Source organism: Apteryx mantelli, chromosome 5, assembly GCF_036417845.1.
Source record: "Apteryx mantelli isolate bAptMan1 chromosome 5, bAptMan1.hap1, whole genome shotgun sequence".
Taxonomy (NCBI): Eukaryota; Metazoa; Chordata; class Aves; order Apterygiformes; family Apterygidae; genus Apteryx; species Apteryx mantelli.
In genome coordinates this window covers 32,492,228-32,510,509 of record NC_089982.1, presented here as the reverse complement: position 1 = coordinate 32,510,509, position 18,282 = coordinate 32,492,228, and the positions used below count along the sequence as shown (strand labels likewise).

At 38.7% G+C, this 18,282-nt stretch overlaps 1 protein-coding gene across 1 annotated transcript in view; it reads left to right on the top strand.

Annotated features, from left to right (window-relative positions):
- The first annotated feature begins 1,471 nt into the window (after positions 1-1,471).
- The window catches only part of ELF2 (E74 like ETS transcription factor 2), a 42,141-nt gene continuing 25,330 nt past the window's right edge, over positions 1,472-18,282 (top strand). Inside the window, exons 1-3 of the mRNA XM_067297739.1 lie at positions 1,472-1,487; positions 9,020-9,126; positions 10,064-10,229. Coding sequence (XP_067153840.1) covers positions 9,055-9,126; positions 10,064-10,229 — 238 coding nt within the window. The 5' untranslated portion in view covers positions 1,472-1,487; positions 9,020-9,054. The remainder of the gene's footprint in view (positions 1,488-9,019; positions 9,127-10,063; positions 10,230-18,282) is intronic.

Below are 18,282 nucleotides of genomic sequence, written 5' to 3'. Positions count from 1 at the left end.
CTGCTAAGTTTATGCCTTGACCACTTGACCACTTAAGTAAGAGGCTGCATTATAGATGGTGCTGCTAGTCCCATCTATTATTAATACTGCTTGACACAGTCTGGAAGGAAAGACTCTCTAATGCTTCCATGCTGCAGGGCACTGACCTGATATTTGTAGGGCTGGCTTTATTGTCGGGGAAATGTTTGTGCCATACACAGGGAAAATAACTGCCAAACCATGTACCTTGGAAGATGGGTAATTTGTACATAACCTGTAAAAGGAGGTCATGTTCTAAGGCCTAAAGACATTTGAAAGATCTTATTTCCTTAGGAAAGGAAGCTGATGCCCCAAAGATGCAAGGGAAAGAAATAGCCTGTTCAAATGCTTCAGGAATGGTAGTCAGACCTGTTAGACTAAGGGGTGGCAACATGCATAAGGCAGAAACTGAGGACTGGAAATTAGACTTGGTGAAGATGAGCAGGAGTGTCAAGGGAGTGTTAGACATGAGTGGTGAGGTGGAAACTGAGATGAGGCAGAGGTGTGCTTTTGTAGGCTGCCGAAGGTGAGGAGCACGTGCAGGTGACGGTGTGATGAGTGAACTGCTGTTCAGCGCTGAGGGCTCCTGCAAGAAAGGGAGCACGTCAGATTTTTGCAAGGCACAGGCACAAGGGGGCCCAACTCAGTTTGCGCAGGGCACCGTTGGTCCAGTGCTCCTTACTGTTGAGCAAGCACCTTCGCAATGTTAAAGTCTCCCAGTCAATGTGTGTTGTGTCTGCAAAGAAAGCGTTATGCCTCCTGTTGTGCTAAGGCTCTTCTCTTTATTACTGGGCCATGGAAAGAAGGGTATTTATAACAGTTAAAGCCCACATGTAAAGGGGGGCATGAATGCTATCCTAAACCTCTCAGACCAGCGTAGATGGAGACAGTTACTCTTGATAGGTACTTCTTTGTGAGCAGACTGTGAGAGTAACAAGTATCTTCCGGGTGACAGGCAGAGGCCTGCCTGCAAGGGAGCCCCACAGGCCTTTGGGGGGCGTGTTTCCTTCCCCTCCCCCCCCAGCCTCATTCCCCACACAGACCCAACTGATTTATTTCAGCTGTTAGGAATGCTGCATGCGATAATTAACACGAAGGCCCGACACACCCCTCCGCTATGGCATGAGGGAGCGAGCGCAGCCCCTCACCGCCACCTCGCCCCCAACGGCCACCAGAGCCGCGCGCCGAGGACAACGACTCCGCTCGCGCACGCGCCGGGCGGCCGCGCATGCCCACAGCGCCCCCGCGCGCCCGGCGGCGCGAGCATGTGCGGAGGGGGCGGCGCGCGGCGCGGCGCGGCGGGGGGGCCGGGCCGGGTCGGGCAGGTTGCGCCGCGCACCCGCCCCGCCCCTCCCCTCCCGCCGCGGGACGGCCCTGCCTCTGCCCGGGCGGCGCCCGCCGCCTGCCGCCGCCGCTGGGCCGGGGCGGGCACGGCACGGCACGGCACGCGGCCTGGGCGCGCGGGCACGGTAAGGGCGCTGACAGGCGGGCGGGCGGGCGGCGGGGCCGCCCCGCACTTTCGGTTTCGTGCGCGGCGCCGGGCGGCGGCCGTTGGGCTCCCCCTCCCCCCCCCCCCCCTCCCGCGGCGGCGGCGGCGGCGGCGGGCGGCTCCCGGCCGCTGTCAGTGTAAACACGGCCCCGCGGCCTGCCGGGCCGGGCCGGGGCCGGGGCCGGGGCCGCCGCGGGACAGCGCCTTGTTTACGCGGGCGAAGATGGCAGCCCGGCGCGCTGGTCGGCGCTGTCACGCGTGTGCCCGCCTGGGCTGCGCTGGCGGCGGGCGACCCCCGCGGGGCCGGGGCCGGGGCCGGGGCCGCCGCTGTCCTGCCGCCCGCTGCCGCGGTGCTCCGGCTTTCGCCGCGCCCGCGGTGGAGCGCTGGGAAGCCTGGCGTGTTTTTAATCCCGTCCGGCTGCCGCTGCGAAGTATCGGACTTTGTTAATTCTGGTGTCTGTGTCTGTCTGCTGCCTTCTTGGGTACGATCTTATGCCTTTTTTTTTTTTCCCCCCACATTTAAATAATTCAGTTCTTCATTCTGCTTATTCCCTCCTTTATGGCGAGTCACTGTCAGGTTCCTTATGACTTTTCTTTTAACCGTTTCATCTCTTCCGCAAAGACTGTTAAAGCTTACCCATTATTGGGTTAAAACCAGCAATTTGTGAGGAGGCTTTCATATCTGCTGAGTTCACCTCTTGTCGTGCTCTACAGTTGTCTTTATTCTGTGTGTGCTGATAATTATTCTCCTTTACTGCAATTTAGTCAGAAAGCTGTTTGGCACTTTCTGAATAGCGTATGTGCATCAAACTTTGAGAGCTTCCCAATTAGTCAAGACAAATAGCATGAAATGAAGGTAAGCCCAAGGGTATGAGTATAAGCGTTAGAGAATTCTCAAGACTAAAAAATAATATCCTAACAATAAAGTTTCAAAGCAATTTTGGACCCCTTGATATCAACATCTGTTATAAAAATAAGTTGAAAACTCCTATATCATTGCTTGAGATGGGATGTAATAAAGTCATTTATTATACTGAGTAATACAGAAGAGAAAGATCTGGCTCTGTGATTGTTACCACAAAAATTAACTTCATTTCAAGGATCTTAAATTAAATGTAAAAATATAAAACTGGCTGTAATGGGTCTGATTCAAAGTCCTCTTCCTCCCTCTTTCCCTGCTCCATCTCTGATAGTGGACAGTGCCAGTTGCTTTCAGAAAGATTTGGGGAACAGGATGTGTACATTGCATGATACCTCTTTTAGCATACTCTTTCCATCTCAGATTTCAGAATATCTGGTTTAGAAGGTCCTTAAACTTCAGCCTGTGTATGCATCTTTGTGTTTAATAGTCGTTGAAGCCATTGAGGGGCTTTACCTTCATTAAGTTGTCTAATTTAAATTTTCCAATTTATACTTTTGACCTCAAAAGCATTCTATGAAAATGAGTTACATAGTTTAATTGTGTGCTACTTCCTTTTGTTTGTTTTTAAACCTGCATCCTCACCATTTTATTTCATCTGTCTCTGACTCTTTTTATTATGTAAAATGATGAATAATTGCTCCCTGCTCTGGCTTGTGGGGGAGTGGAAATGGATGTTAAGGACCAACAATTGACATGGTGGAAAGAGCTGCGCTGGTAAGAAGTAGGGGGGTGCCTATGAGACTTCTGCCAGAGGGAAGACAAGGTTTCAGGCAATCTTTACATCAGGAGCATTGGGAAGGGGGGCCTACTGATAGGGTGAAATACGGGGAGATCCAGAAGAATGTCACTGAAGACATGAAGCTTCTTGCAAAAAGTTAATAGTTTGTAAGTGATTATAAGCTTGTGTGTTTTGGGGCTCATCAGCTTTAGCTACTTGAGGTTTCAGAACCAACTTTGGATGTTTGGGTTGTCTAATTAAATGTGTGGAAGCAGTTCCTGCAGTTTTTTCTGAGGTTTCTGCTAGTATTGGTGTCTAGTTACTGGACTGGATACATCATTAATCTGAGTCAATGTAATAATTCCTCTGCATTCAGTGGTAGAATTATTGTCTAATTATATGGAAACTGCTGGTGTCTGATGTATGTTGTGGTCAGGACTACTTGCCTTGAGCATTCTTGACTTTGATTTCTTTCCCTATAACATTTAGTGATTGGTATCATTTGAAGTGTTATAAATTGCATGGATTATCTGTCTTGTTTTTCTGAAGTTGGAGATGCAAAGATTTTTCTTTATATCATCTTTTTGAGCAGACCCAGTGATTATTGGGCTATTTACTAGTTTAAATCTTTTTGCTCCAAGTCAGTTCTTGCAGTAACTTAATTTTTTAGTTTGTAGACTTGTTCTGAGTGTCACAAAAATGATTTGGTACTTATAAAAAAGTTATTTGAAATTTGCTTTTGCAAAATGCCAGTGTGACTCAGTTAGCCAGGGCTGGAATATTTTTGGGGAAAATGTCTTACGAAAGAACTTTCCGTGGGTGTAAAGTTGTTTTTACAGAGCATGCTGTAGTTTATATGCATCAGAGTGATAGTGGCATATATACTGGTATACTTAAGGTGCTGCCTATGAAAGAGGACCTTTGCATCCTTAGGAAATCTTGTTACAGTTAAGGGGATTCTGCAGTGATCTTGGCTGGTGTATGTGTGACCAATTTCATTCTTCAGCTGACTTCCTTAACTTCTTTGATTAAACCGAATGAAGGGTACTTTGAAAAAAGTTGCATAGGATGCTACTGCCAGCTGCAGTCCTGCTCTTGCAGTTGCATTTATGTAGGTATCCACATAAATCCATCCCCAGGATTTTGTATGCCAACTGTATAAAAGGGGACATTGTTCTAAGTACTCTTAAGTTCTTCTGACTGCTGCGGGAGCAGCTGCCTCTGAGGGCTGCTGCCCAGTTCTGGGCATTCTTCTTGTTTTCATGTGTGGGTACATGTATGTGCATTTTTTTCTTTTCTTTTTTTTTTTTCTTTATCCCTTTCAGGCTTTGATTTTTTGCTTATAGTTTATATAAAACTCTACTAAAGCTACTTACAGATATATATTTAGAGTTTTGTTTTGATGCCGATCTTAAATAACTGAGTCTGGCCTACTAAATGTTACACTCTCTTCCATCCTTTTCACACTGTTTCTTGAATTATTATTTTTCTAATTCTGTTGAGCTGCATGTTAGGTGCTCTGTTAACTTGATAGGTGGCTGTGCACAGAGGGATTTACTTAAGGTTCTGTTTTTTGTGTGACCACTGTGTATTGGTCACAGTTGTGAATTGCAGTGTTTTTAACCTTCTCTGGTAATTGCTGAAAATATAATAGGGCTGTTTGGTTTTCTTGTGGGCAGATACTTTGATACATAATGTATGTCACATAAATATAGTCTTAAATATGTGAATAAACTGTTTAGTTTATTCACCTGTAGCCCCTGAAAACCTGTATGCTGTAACTAGTTTTCTTGGCAAATGAAAACAGTGTCAAAGACTTGAGCTTTTTTTGTGTCTTTGGCGCAGTAAACAGTCAGAGACTTCTTGCTGTTCAGTCAAAGTACATGGCTTCAAGACTGATTTCTGGTTTTGTTTTTTTTGAGGGTGGGAGCACCTAGACTTATTTTGTGACTTCTGTTTTACCACAAGATATGTATGTATAAATATTAATGGATGATGTTGTGAAAAATTCCTGCTATAAAGGCTATTTTAAGGGTTTCAGAGCTAGTTTCTCTTTGCATTTTCCAGCACCAGGAAGAACAGGAGTGGTTGTCAGATCTATACTAAAATGATTTCATCTTTTTCTGGAAACATTAATTTTTTTTTTCTCTGATGTTATTCCGTGTTTAGCTTTCATGTGAACACTGTCTAGAGAGTAATTAAGGTTTTTTTTTTTTTTTTTTGGACTGTTCTGCTGTAATTCAGAAATAGCCATACCTTGAACCAACTTCTATGCTGGCTAATTGTGTAACAAGGGAGAACTTGATTTCTTACAAACTTGAATCTTCTCTTATTTTAAGAATCTGAGTAGCTGTCTTCTGGCCTGTTTGTCACATTTAGCCTTGGGAAACGTGAATCTTGGAACTGATCCTTGAAAGTGGCTAGGCAGTCTTTCCCTTTTACAGAAGTCAGATTAGTCGGTGAATTGCTAGGGAGAAGAGGAGAAAGAGGGGGAATAGATTCAGTATCCTACTGAAACTCAAGGGAGAAGTGAAAAGTATTCTACAAGGACATACTGCTTAATGACCGTGAAGAGGTCAAAAACTTAGCTTGTTCATTCACGAAGGGATGCATCTGTGAGAATCTAACATACTCTCAGATGTGTGGGTGGTTTTTTTTTTTGTTTGTTTGTTTTTTTGTTTTAACTTTAGAACTGCTAAACCAGAATGAAATATTGGCCAGCCTGACTGGAGCTCTTCACTTCCCATTTGCTGGCTGGTGGGCTTGTCTTTTTTTTGTTTGCCTTTTTTTTTTTTTTTTAATTCAGTCTTTTTAACCTGTCAGGTTTTTGAAAAGGTTGCTGAATGGCAAGACTGTTAGTATGAAGTTTAGATCCTGCTGTGTAAAGGGCCTTTTATTTGTTCCTTGCCTGGACTGTTCTGTGCCATCAAGTCTAAAGATACTAAAGATATCATTCCTTTAGTGAATCCAAAGATTTAGTGTCTTATTGATTCTCCTGTATATTTTTTTTCCTGTGAGGGTCATACTCATTATGAATTTCTGTTGGAACTGGAAAATGAGGATTATCTAACAGCATTTATATTTCTGTGTTGTCCTAACTTCTCTTCTGTAGGGACTTGGTGATTCATGTATAGATAAATTGGTATAGAAGTAATCTAAACTTCTTGTAGAATATGCATTTTTTAACATAATCTAATTTACTACACCAAGTTAAGTGTTTTCAGTTGCCATAACCTGGCAGCTGTTTAGCCACCTGTGTGGAATTGTAGTACATTCAGTATGAATATACAGTATACATGGTTTGTTGTATGATTGTTTGTATTAATATACTGCTTAAGAACCAAATTGGGTTTGTGGTATTCTTAAGCTATGCTGAGGTACTACCTGAACCACTGTATGTTCTTGCATAGATGCAGGCCTGAGTCACAGAAAAAATGTTTTAAATTGATTGAAGGTTATCTTCCCAAATTAAAATACAATTTCCATCCTGTAGACTCCACTTTTGGGTTATGACTGTATGGGGGCATTTTTAATGTGGATGGACATGGAAGAGGAGAAAAGTCTGATTCTAATAAATATGATTTCTTTTTCCCCTGGCTGATTGGTTTAGTGTATTCCTATACAGCCATTTTCCTGCTTTATGCATTTCTGAATTTTTATGACTTTTGAAATAATGTAGGAATCGATTGCCAGGTAAGGAATAGGCTTCTTATGCTAAAAGCCTGGAGGGAGATGTGTATGGCTCCAAGGATGCTTGTTGGAGACTTTCCAGTTTGAATCTTCTTTAGGGAGGGGAGGAAGTCTGTGCTTTCTTTTTATCAAGGAAAAGACTGATTATCAAAATTTACTGCTAACTGTGTAATGAAATAATGGAGGAAAAAAAAGTTATATTGTGTTGGGATTTTTAGTAGTGTTGCAAGTGAAACATTTTGAGGCACGAATCAAATTTTCATTTTCATCACAAGTTGACTGCCTACCTAAGTGAAAATTTCAGTTTTCTTTCTAAATTACATATATTTTTCTCTCTATTAGATATATTTTTGCTTAATTCTGCTGTTATTGTGACAGTGATTTAAAGGTGATCTCCTTTATTTTTATTTCAAAGACATTAGAATCAGTTGCATAGAAAGTTGCTATCAGAATTTATTCTGCTTTCTGTGTGCAAGCTGAAAAATGTGAACAGCTTGTTCTGTGGTGTTGGTCTGAGTCTGGGTTTTGTTTGGCTGTTGTTTATTTTTTTAATTATTACTATTATTATATTTTTTTGTAGTAACCTGCCACGGTGTGGCTACTGACATTTTGCACTAAATTAGTATGATAACACACATGAGACTTTTCTGAACACATCCTGCGTGCATGTGTGCACGCACACACACACACACAGTGCTGAGGGACATGAAACTTTGTAAACAGTTCTTATGTAGTATAGTTTTATTGACTTTGTTGCTTTGGAGTTGACACCTAATTTTGAGAACAGTGTTAGTCGGATTTATTAGCGTATCCAAGCTATTGCGCATATAAAGATTCCATGTCCAGAGGAAACCCTGTTACTGTTAATGGAACTCTGCATAAGTCTGAGATAGCTTATCCCTATGCGAGATTAATTTAATTTAAGCTGGCTGCCCACTATTGAAAAGCAGATTTATTTAGTTTACCAGTTGGGTATTAATTATAAGTTTTTTTTTTTTCTTTAGTAGCTGTGTTGGAAGATCCTTTGCACACAGCAAAATCTAGAACATATTGTACTACTTCATTTTCCTGCAGATCTCTGATTGTGCTAGCTTTCTCAATAGATGGGTTTTATTAAAAAATACTGGGTTAAATTCTGACTTCTGTTATAATGCATTGATCTCAGTGGAGTTACTTGAAAGGGTAATTGGTATCAGATCGGGTTCTTATGTCTCATGTGGAATATGTGCTTTCTGTTTTACTACTAAGAAGCCAAACTTTGCATCTTGAAGTAGTAAACCACTCCTGACAAACCAGGGTTTATGAGCACTGATTATTTGTCCCTTGGAAAGACAGGATATGAACAATAATATTTGTATGACGTAAATAAAACAGCAGTTATTTAGAAACAAAGCTCTGTTGTTAATCTAGTTTGAAAAAATTCACAAGAATGGAGGTTATGTATCTTTATAAGCTCAATGAATCCATGGTATACTCAACTTAAACCAGTATGATGTGGAACTACTTTTTTTGGACTCAAACATTTTCCCTATAGAAAAAGGGGTGAGACTGCTATGATGCTTTTTATTTCCAAGAAAGCTGTAAATAAGAAGGTGTGTGTTTGTGAGGTATATGTTATTATGTATGCATTGCTAAGGTGGTATGTGTGAAAGCTTTATTTATATTATGACACTAGTGGAATAAGGAAAAGGATAACTTTTTAAAAGCCTCCTAATTAATAGGAGAAAAGTTGACTCAAACTAACTCAAATGTGTATATGTCTGAGAAGTGAATTTGACTTCAGTGAGAAATTCATGTTCTTGGACAATGGAAACTATCTAAATGTGTTATGTGTTTTTAAGATAATGTATCAAATTTAACAAATTGCAAAGAACCAAAATGAAATTTTATTATCTTGGTATTAAAGGCTGGTGTGAGATTTGTGGTTTATGGCAGTATTTGTTGTTAACTTAGGAAGGTCACATTCTGTCACATCTGTTGTGCTCACTGATGCCCTCTTTTGATACAGAAAATGTAGCACAGAGCAGCTTTCTTGAAAGCTGAAAGACTTTTGGGTGTAAACTGTGTAAATAACTTAAAATTATTTTGTGTTTCAGCCACCTCTGCCTAGCTGTTTAAGAGAAGTGGATTGTGAATTTGAGCCTTTAACTTCAGGCTGTCCCCGTTACTGTCTTTGGAACAGATAACAGCTCTCAAAGCCTCTGCAGGGAATGCACCATGACATCAGCAATGGTTGACACTGGCGGCCCTGGCTTGGAGTTCGACAACAATGCAATAAAAAATCAGGAGGTTAGAAAAATAAATAGAATTTATTTATCAATAAACTTAATAGCTTTTGTCTTAATTTGAAAGAAAAAGTCACTTTAAACTTACTGTATAAAATGGGCTAGAAATTATTGTGTGGGGAGGAGAAGAGTAGCCCATTTATCAAGTTTTTTTATTAGAATCTTTATTATTACAGAGAGGTGGAAGTAATAGGTTTTGAAGTCTGCAACTGTAGACTGGGTTTACAAAATTAAATTCTGTATCAAGTATGTCTTTAAAGTAAAGCTCTCAAATGTGTCTTGAGGTAGCATGAGATGAACAAAACCATAGAAGGGCCTTTTTCAAAGTGCTACTTAATGTTTGTATTTTGCATTATTAACAAAGAAAAATACTACTCTCCTGTAGCTTGTAGTAAATTGAATCTGTCAGGGTTCTACTTCTGCAGCACTTTAACAGATTAAATATGCTGTTACAAAAATTTTGATCTTTAAATAAGTAGAGATAGACATATGGGCTTTGAAGTAGCTATTTCTTTTGTGATGGCTTATGTACTTAATCCAAAACTTGAGTGTTTGTAAGATGCAGGGGTCAGATGTAGGTACATTGCTTGCATTACGTTGATTACATTTCATAGAGTAGAGGGAGAAGAATACTTTACATAGCTGAATGCCTTAACTAGAAGATTTGTTCTTTCCAATACCTTAAAACTGTCTGATGCTTTAAATTGAGTGTTTAAAGCCAGAAAAATATCTTTGGGATTCAGGAAAGTTCTTTTGGTAGATGATAAGATATCCCTTTTTTTTTTTTAAATTATTTTTTAACTCTTGCTTTAGGAGAAGAAAATTTCTTTTAAAATATTCTAAATTATTATTATTATTCCATAAAATATGTAAGAAAATAAAAGGAAAGATTGATTTAGATTTCAACAGTGCAAAATTTAGAGCTTTTTTTCTTTCCATAGGAAAATGAGCCAGTCTCTGAATTCCCAGCAGTGATTGTGGAGCCAGTTCCTAGTGCCAGACTAGAACAGGGTTACGCTGCTCAGGTCCTGGTTTATGATGACGAGACTTACCTGATGCAAGATGTAGCAGAGGAACAAGAAATTGAGACTGAAACTGTGGAAACAGGTAGACTTACTTTAATGTTTTTCCATGAGGGTTTCTGCACCACTTACTCTTAGAACCCCCTGAGGAACGTGACTTTATATTTACCCACAAGGTAGAGATCCTGACCTGGGATCACATCTATTCCCACTAAAGCTAGCTTTTCTTAGCTTTGGTGGCAACAGGTTTGGGGCCCTGGCAGGGAAAAATGTCACCTTAGGTTTAGGGTGCTGCATTGCAACACCTGTATGCCCTCATGAGCAGGGGGATCTTTGTTTATGTACTTATTCCTATATATGCAGGGGGTTAACTAGACATCTAAACATAGAGTTTTTGAAAATCAGATGAGCCAGGAAGCTGGTTAGAATTTAGTTTTACAATGTGTCTGAGCCAAATAACCGTGGGGCCGCTGTCAGTATGGACTGTGCTGTTCTGCTTACCTTATCTTCCAGCTCTTTCCTCCTCCTTTCCCCATGAGCATACTATCCCTTGCTATGTGTTCCTGCCTTTTTGGTCTGAGAGGTTTTATTGCTGATTTAGTGGCAGGCCTTTGTGGCTGAGGGAATGGAATTGGACTGTCCTTTTATGGGCATAAAGCCCAAAGGGATGGAGTCAACTGAGCTGTATGGTAAAATCACAACTTACAAATGAAATGTGGCAGAAAGGCGTAGAACTTAGGTGTTGAAGCAGTTAACCCAGTTAGAAATAAGTGTGCATTTTTCTGATCACCTCTCTCCAAATTATATTATTGTGAGTTTTGAACTTTCTGGTGAAGACCAAAGTCTGTTTAAATTGTCTTAAGAGACAAAAACTTTGCTCCCATGGGGCCCAAAGGGCCCAAATGACATCTGACTGCCAGGCTGCTGCTGTGCTGCCATTCCCATTGTCCGTCCTGCCTGCTCTCTTGTGCTACTTCTCATGCTTGTTGTACTTTTTTTTAACCATTTCAGTATGCTAATTTTGAGGGCGGGAAGCCAGAGAAACCCTCAACTGTTCAGTATTTTTGTTGGGTTAACTTTCTACTGGGTTATCGAGCTGATATGGCTCAGCAAAGGACCTGATGAGTGAGATTGAGAATATGTAGACCTGCAGCCAAAGGGAGGACAGGTTCTCTTGGGAACTCAGTAGTAAAGTGGTGAGACCACTTGACTAGAACACAGATCGCTTATGTTTGTATCCCAGGGCTGCCTAATCCTTCATAGGAATTCAAATTCATGATGTCAAGCATGCAAAAAAGCCCGACAGACTCTTCTTTTCTCTCAACTGTTTGACTTCGTAGCACAGTAAATACCTGGTCTGCGTTCCCATAAGATCAGGTGGGTTTAAGTTCAAGTTTCTCCCTAAACAGTGGGTGCAATTGTTTACATATTGTAGTGAATCTGGATTTTAATCCCCTTGGTCACTTCATGAAAAATCATGTGCATCAACTTTGTAAGGCGTACACAAACCAATAGTTCAAGTTTTTGGAGAACACTTGCAATTCCAGTTTACTAAAATGTGTTTTGAATTAAATAAGCTAACTAAGAGTTCAGCAAAAGTCATGTAAAGGAAAAAATATGAAATGTGTATTTTCTCTTTTTTATAATTATGGTAGTAAAACTTTTAAGGTAAGTGAGAAGTGAGAGTATTCTTCCCAAGAAGTTGAGTTTTATGAATTCAACTTTGTTTGAAAACTGTAGCACTCGTGCTTTGAAGACTGTTGCATTGAAAGGTGTCAGTTTTTAAACATCAAATATACTGTTTCTTATGAGTAAGATTTTGATAGTTTAATGACTAACAGAACAACTGTCTTAGGATAAAGAGCTAAGGCAAATGAACTCTGTATTTTTTAAGGTGTCACTTTTGGCCACAATAACTAGGTAGAAACTACAATTACAAAACTGTAGTTCTTTTATAGGAATCTTTTTTTTAAGCTATTGCTCAGAGAAGGAAATGTGACTGCTTATAAGTCTTGATATTTGAAAATGCACTCTTAAAAATTATAAGCCAGTTTATATGCTATACTTAATATTGTGAATTTGGGGCAGGGTGGGTTAAGAGATGTCTTGACTGTAGATAGAATTTCCTAAAAATTTTGTGGTAACATTCACTTTATGTTCTTAAAAATTTAGTATAGTAACATTTCAAATGTTTGCAAAATTTTATTATGTTTAAAACTTTGTTTTAATAGTTTTGTTATAAAAACTTTGATGAAAGATGATCTGTACTCAAAAGCCAAATTACAGGAATGTAGATGAGGAATCTAATTTAATGAAGATTTTTTAGAAACCATTAATGAACATTAGGATTTGTGATTCCGAAAGGTCTGCGGGGAAAGATGCAATCTCCCATTGCACATCTTTTCCTATACAAATAACAATTAAAAGATAAGAGTATAGTATGTATGCTATTAATCCAGTGCAGTTTTCATGCTGTAATTTTACACTACAGTGAATGATAGTTCTGCACAGAATCTGTAGCTACTATAGATAAAAGATGTGCTTGGGTTAGACTGCTCTGATGGAGGCAGTCTTTTGGGAGCATGTGTTTTGACCAAGAAGTTTTTGTACTACCAAGAGTCTTTCTGAATTAATTGCTCCTACAGAGAGGTAAAACTGGTGGAGAGGGAGTATAAAGGCCCCAGGAAGCATTAACTTCGGTGGTGTGCTACTCTTAGCAATGAGCTGCAGAAGTGTGAATTGAAGTGTATTTTTTAATTTCTTTTTGTAATTAAAAAGAAAAGATACTGGGCTCTGAGTAGGAAGCAATTTGGTGTTGGAGAGGTGGTGAAAGAAACTATAGTAAATGCTAATCAGAAAGCAGACTAAAAGAGAAACAGGAAGTGCACTAAGTTATTTTTGAAGGAAATGCTGTATAATAATGGTCATTTAAAGAGCCTTTTAAGAAGCTTATTTTAAGATGCTTATTTAAGATGCTCACTTTAAGAAGTACATGCCTTAATTAGGCTAGTGGAATCCTATTTTAGATACATGCAACAAACTGATTTCTGTGTATGTTAGAAAAAGAAATTCTATTGTTATATTGGTCTCTCTCAGCTGACTTGTACTTCATAAGTGACAGAATAAAATTTTTTGTGTTGCTTGATAAATATATAGCTCTTACACCAAGAAGGAGGAGAATTAATACCTTTTGTAGGTACAGACTCCATAGATAGTATTGTAAATACTAAAAATACATCATAAAGAATTATTGTCAGTATTTGAAATGACACATATTCTCATATCATAATACAGGTAGAGTGTCTCTACCATGTGTCAGGCCATGGACCTGATTTTTTTTTCTTCTTGTGACAACCTATTTGCGATTCCACTGATTACTTGTTTACATGCTTTATAACTTTTACAAAATATGTATTCTAAGAGCCCTGAGCTACTTTACAACTAATCTAATTTTGTGTAATGTAGTAAAATGCAACATTTCTAGCCTTCAGAGATAGGGGTCGGTACCCTTTGTGATAAACATAATGGGCCAACTGATCTGGTAAAAATTTACTTATGACATTGAAGAGCTGATTTGTACTGTGCTTTGAATGGTTCTATTTGTAGTTTGGTGTTCTGTGATTGGATTTGAGTCTGTGTGCATTGCAAGGACTGTGTCAGTGCAGATTCAAGGGCAGAATCAGGGCCTATGATGTAGTTTTGTACTAAAACAGCATTCATATTTAAAAACTTCTCATGTTTTTGAAATCCTGATTCAAATAAAATGTGCTAATAATCATTATAAATAACCATATCTATAAATAGTGATAGAATTTTTAGTTAATTCTAATAGAGTATGCTTTTTACTTACAAGAATCCTTCCAGGCTGTCCCCCACTAATCTATCCCGATTCATTAATTGGGGATTATTGAATATAATTTATTTATTAACTATAGAAGTAGAACTGGAGATTCTTTTTCAACAAACAAAGTCTTAACAGATCAAGTTAGTTTTCCATTCCATTTCAAAAAAAGCTTCCTGTATGCTTGGAGTAGAAAAAAATCCTTACAAAGGAGTTTCCTAGGAAAAATGAAATGTAAGAATTTGATCTTTTCAGGTGTCCATATGATGTTCTCAGTGGAAGCAAACAGTGCCTCTTGTAATGTTTTAAAGGCAAAGTATAAGTGTTAGATTGAAATAGTGTTTACACTTCTTTTCCTATCTGTATGATATCATTCTTACGAGTGATACTTTCAGGCTACTGGAGACTGAGTTACTCTCTTAAAATTTTACTGCAACACTGATTATGTTTGTATTGTAAATAATTCATCCCTCTAATTGGTTTGTGATATCCAAATTTTGTCAGCTTCCATTTCCAGAGTAGTTATCTGTTCTCAAAGTGGTTAGCCCTCCAATTTTAGGCTTTATTCAGCAAAACCTTTGTAGCTCACATAACAGCAGAATCTGCTGCCTTTGTAGAAGCAACCACCAAAATTAACCGTTGGTATAGTTCTGTTTGCCTGTCATGACACACAATCCTTAATATTGGTGCATATGTTGGCTACTCCAATTTTTGGATTTATCGTTCATGCCATGCTGAAGGTACGCTTGCGATCTGCTGGTCTTCCACATAGTTGATGCCTAGTCTTTTAGTCAAACAAGGCAAGAGATGAGTATTTAAGAAGTAGAATAATGCTATTTTAAAAATGTCACAAGTTATCTGGAGCTACATCATTAAAATTGATTAGTACTTTCTGAACTTCCTTCATGCTGATTTTAAGCTGCTGCAACAGTGCTACTTTTCTTCTCTGTTTTCTCATACCTGATAAATATTCAAAACCAGTGTTGTGTTGTTGCACACTAGACAGCTAAATGTTGTTATGAGTACAGTAAACTTAGTCCCTCCGAGAAGTACACCAAAAACTGTGCTGACAGTATATACCCTGCTTTAATTGCTTCAATGAATCTTACTTCTCATATCAATAGTATTTTTCCCTTAATTTTTTTATTAATCATCAAAACAGCAAGTACAGGTTTGGGATTTTTTTTCACAACATTAAGATCAAAGAAGAGGAAACAAAACTACTGCTTTAGAGAAGTTGAAATATCATTCAACTTGTGAACTGTCACCACATTTTTGAATTTTATGTTCCATCAGAAATCCTCCCTGTGGTGCAAGCTGAAAGTCTGTTTTAATTCTAAAAATGTTATTGCCACAGGGAGGTAGAAGACCTGCATGAAAAAATGGGGATCTGAAAATGAGCCCCTCCAGGATTACGATCTGATGGAAAAATATTGAACTACAAAGACAACAATGCTGGTATGTTTGTCTATAATCTCTTAAATTTTTTTCCACCAGTTGAAACTATCATGTAAACTGATAGTCATCCTTAAGGAGGGAGGAGGTGAATAAACAATGAGTTGAGACTTAACTCCTTCCTTAGTTTAAACAAATGCATGAGAAGAAAGTATATTTAAGGCAAATTTTCTTTTACAGACAAAATTTTACTACTTACACTACTACCACTGTGAGAACCAGTCTTGTACATCTGCTTAAAAGTTTTTAGTTATTACCTGTTCGTGTTTTGCTTTTATATACCTTCTTTTATTATAATTGAAATTGCTTTCTTTTGACTTTTATCTGAACTTGGGCCTGTGAACTCTTTTGCTTATCTAAGATAAGTTTGCATCAGTTGTTAAGTATTGTATACTTCCAATTCAATATTAGTTCTGGTTAAAACCTTACATTTGATTATGGCATGTGTACGTAGGGAATAAACAAAGCAGTGTTATCCTTCATTCTGTCCAGACATTATTTGATTAAACTGCCTCTTACAAAAAAATGAGTGAACATCTGGTGTACGTTTTGGTAGTGCTGACGTATCCCATTGATTGAACTTCATTTCCTGACACTGACAGCTTGATAGCAGTTTTAAAAGTGGAGAGCAGGTTGCTGTGGAACACTGTGCTGACTAGAAACAAGAGTCTGGGTGTTCCATACACTTATTTAAACGTTCAGCTTAAGCTGGCTCCACTTTCATCAAAGAAATAGTATGAAGCCAGTTTGCTAGATGAAAGAAAAACAGATAAAACTGTGGCAGAAGCATGGAGTACTTGCCCTAGTATGAGAATTAGATGGCTCTAACACATTCATGGGTTAAGAATTTGTCCTTTGGATGTGAATTAACTGTATCTTTGACACCGTGCTGCAACTGCACTGATGCTAGTTCTCACTCAGCCAAGATATCCGTTGCATTTTTATAAGTTAAATATTGATGATAATGAAACAAAATGATCCCCCTCCAATTGCATATGCTACTGCTACACCACTCAGAGCAGTTATGCTAAGGGTATGTACATCTGTTCAGTAACATTCTTAATTCAGAAAGAGAATTCAACTGCAACTTAAATTTTGTCATCTTTGCTGGCTTGTAACCACAGGTGTTTCCTTTTCTGAGAAATTAAGAGAGTCTGTGCAGGTGGTCTATTAATGATGATTTTACCTAACAAACAGCCTGGCTGTGGTGTCCCAGTTCTTTCTAGATTTCAGGTTTCTGCTTTGCTGCTTTCAGTGTAACATTTGTGCTGAAAGAACATTGCAAGACTAAGTACTTAGTAATAAAAGCTAATTTAACATACATTTTTTCAGGCATAACTCTTCTTTTTTGTGGCTGTTGCGAAGCTAATTGAATGCCTTGCCAGTATGGAACATTATGGGTTAGACCTTAATTGGACAGACTTGCAGTCTTCTTTCAGCTCCCAAATCCAGTTCCAACTGGCAGTGGGCCAGCGGCAGGGAAATGGCAGTATGTTGCTATGAAGAGTCAGGAACAGCTTTTTACTAATGTAAGTTGAAATATATTTTAGTTTGTATCTTGAAGTTAGAATGCAGTGTAGCCTGCCATCAAAGCCACGTTGGTTTGACTGCACAGGAGTTAGTAGTCTTTGGTGATCAAAAACTTGCGACAAACTTGTAAGTAATAATTGATTTTTTAAAGGCAAACTGCATGTTAAGACTGTAGCTGTGGTTGACAAATGCTAGGATCACAGTAAAGCTTTGTGTATTTATAAGGACTAAACTTCCTGCTCAAAGATTCTGTGCACTTATAGAATAGGCATGTGTTGATATCACAAAAGAAGTCTTGAGGAGTTGAGTATTTTTGCTGTTCAAGACCTAACATCTACAACTGTGTTTTAGTTACAGGTCAGTCTGTTACCAGTCTCAAATACTGTAAGGAAGATCAGATAATATGCTCTAGAAATACCTGATTTATAATAGTATGCTAGACTATCTTGAAGTTGAAGACTTAATTATAAGGTAGGGAAGTAGATATAGATATATTTTTTTGAGACAGCTAAGTCTTTCTTATTCTGCATTCACAAGTAATAATGCTGACATTTAGATGCCTGCTATTTATTCTGAATAGCTCCTTTCCTCAGAACACATTTGCTTTTCTATGTGGAATCACTAATTGCCATAGGAATAGTGACACCAGGAGACTGAGTCTCTTTAAAGATGTAGATTGTGACAGACTTGTGGCTTTGGTATTATTAGACTTTATATGGTGTGGTCAAGAAGATAATCTTATGGCCGCGGCCACCCTTTCCCCAGTTCTTCCAGTTTTTCCCCTGGTTCTGTCATGGACACTTTGTGCTCAGTTTGTTTTTACTTTTGCAATTTCCTACTGTAGAATCTGCAGTAGATGCAAATGATTATGCTGATGTACTGATACAAGAGACTGCTGCATCCTCTTGGGCATTTTTGGAATATAGCTGTTAAAAAATGCTTCTTTGTATTTTTACCCTTGCAATGCAGTAATAATTTTCAACAGTGTGATAGCCTGCTGTTGGGGACAGCAACTGTTTCCATAATTCCTAGGTGTGAATTTCTTCAGGATCCTGGGGAAAACTGAGTTTTCTGTAACTATTTAAAGTTTGTAAATGACTTCTGTGCTCAGGACAGGACATCCCTGGAATTCTGAAGTTACTTGAAACTTTTTTGGTGTTCTAACATGGTCCCTCTGTCATTTCATCTTTTGCAGTTTTTCATGCTTGTAAACTTTCATGTGACTGCAGATACCCTTTAGCAGAGTTATCTGCATTTGCCTACTTAAATGAAGTCAAACCAATTGCCTGTGTAACAATAGCTGCTTTATGAT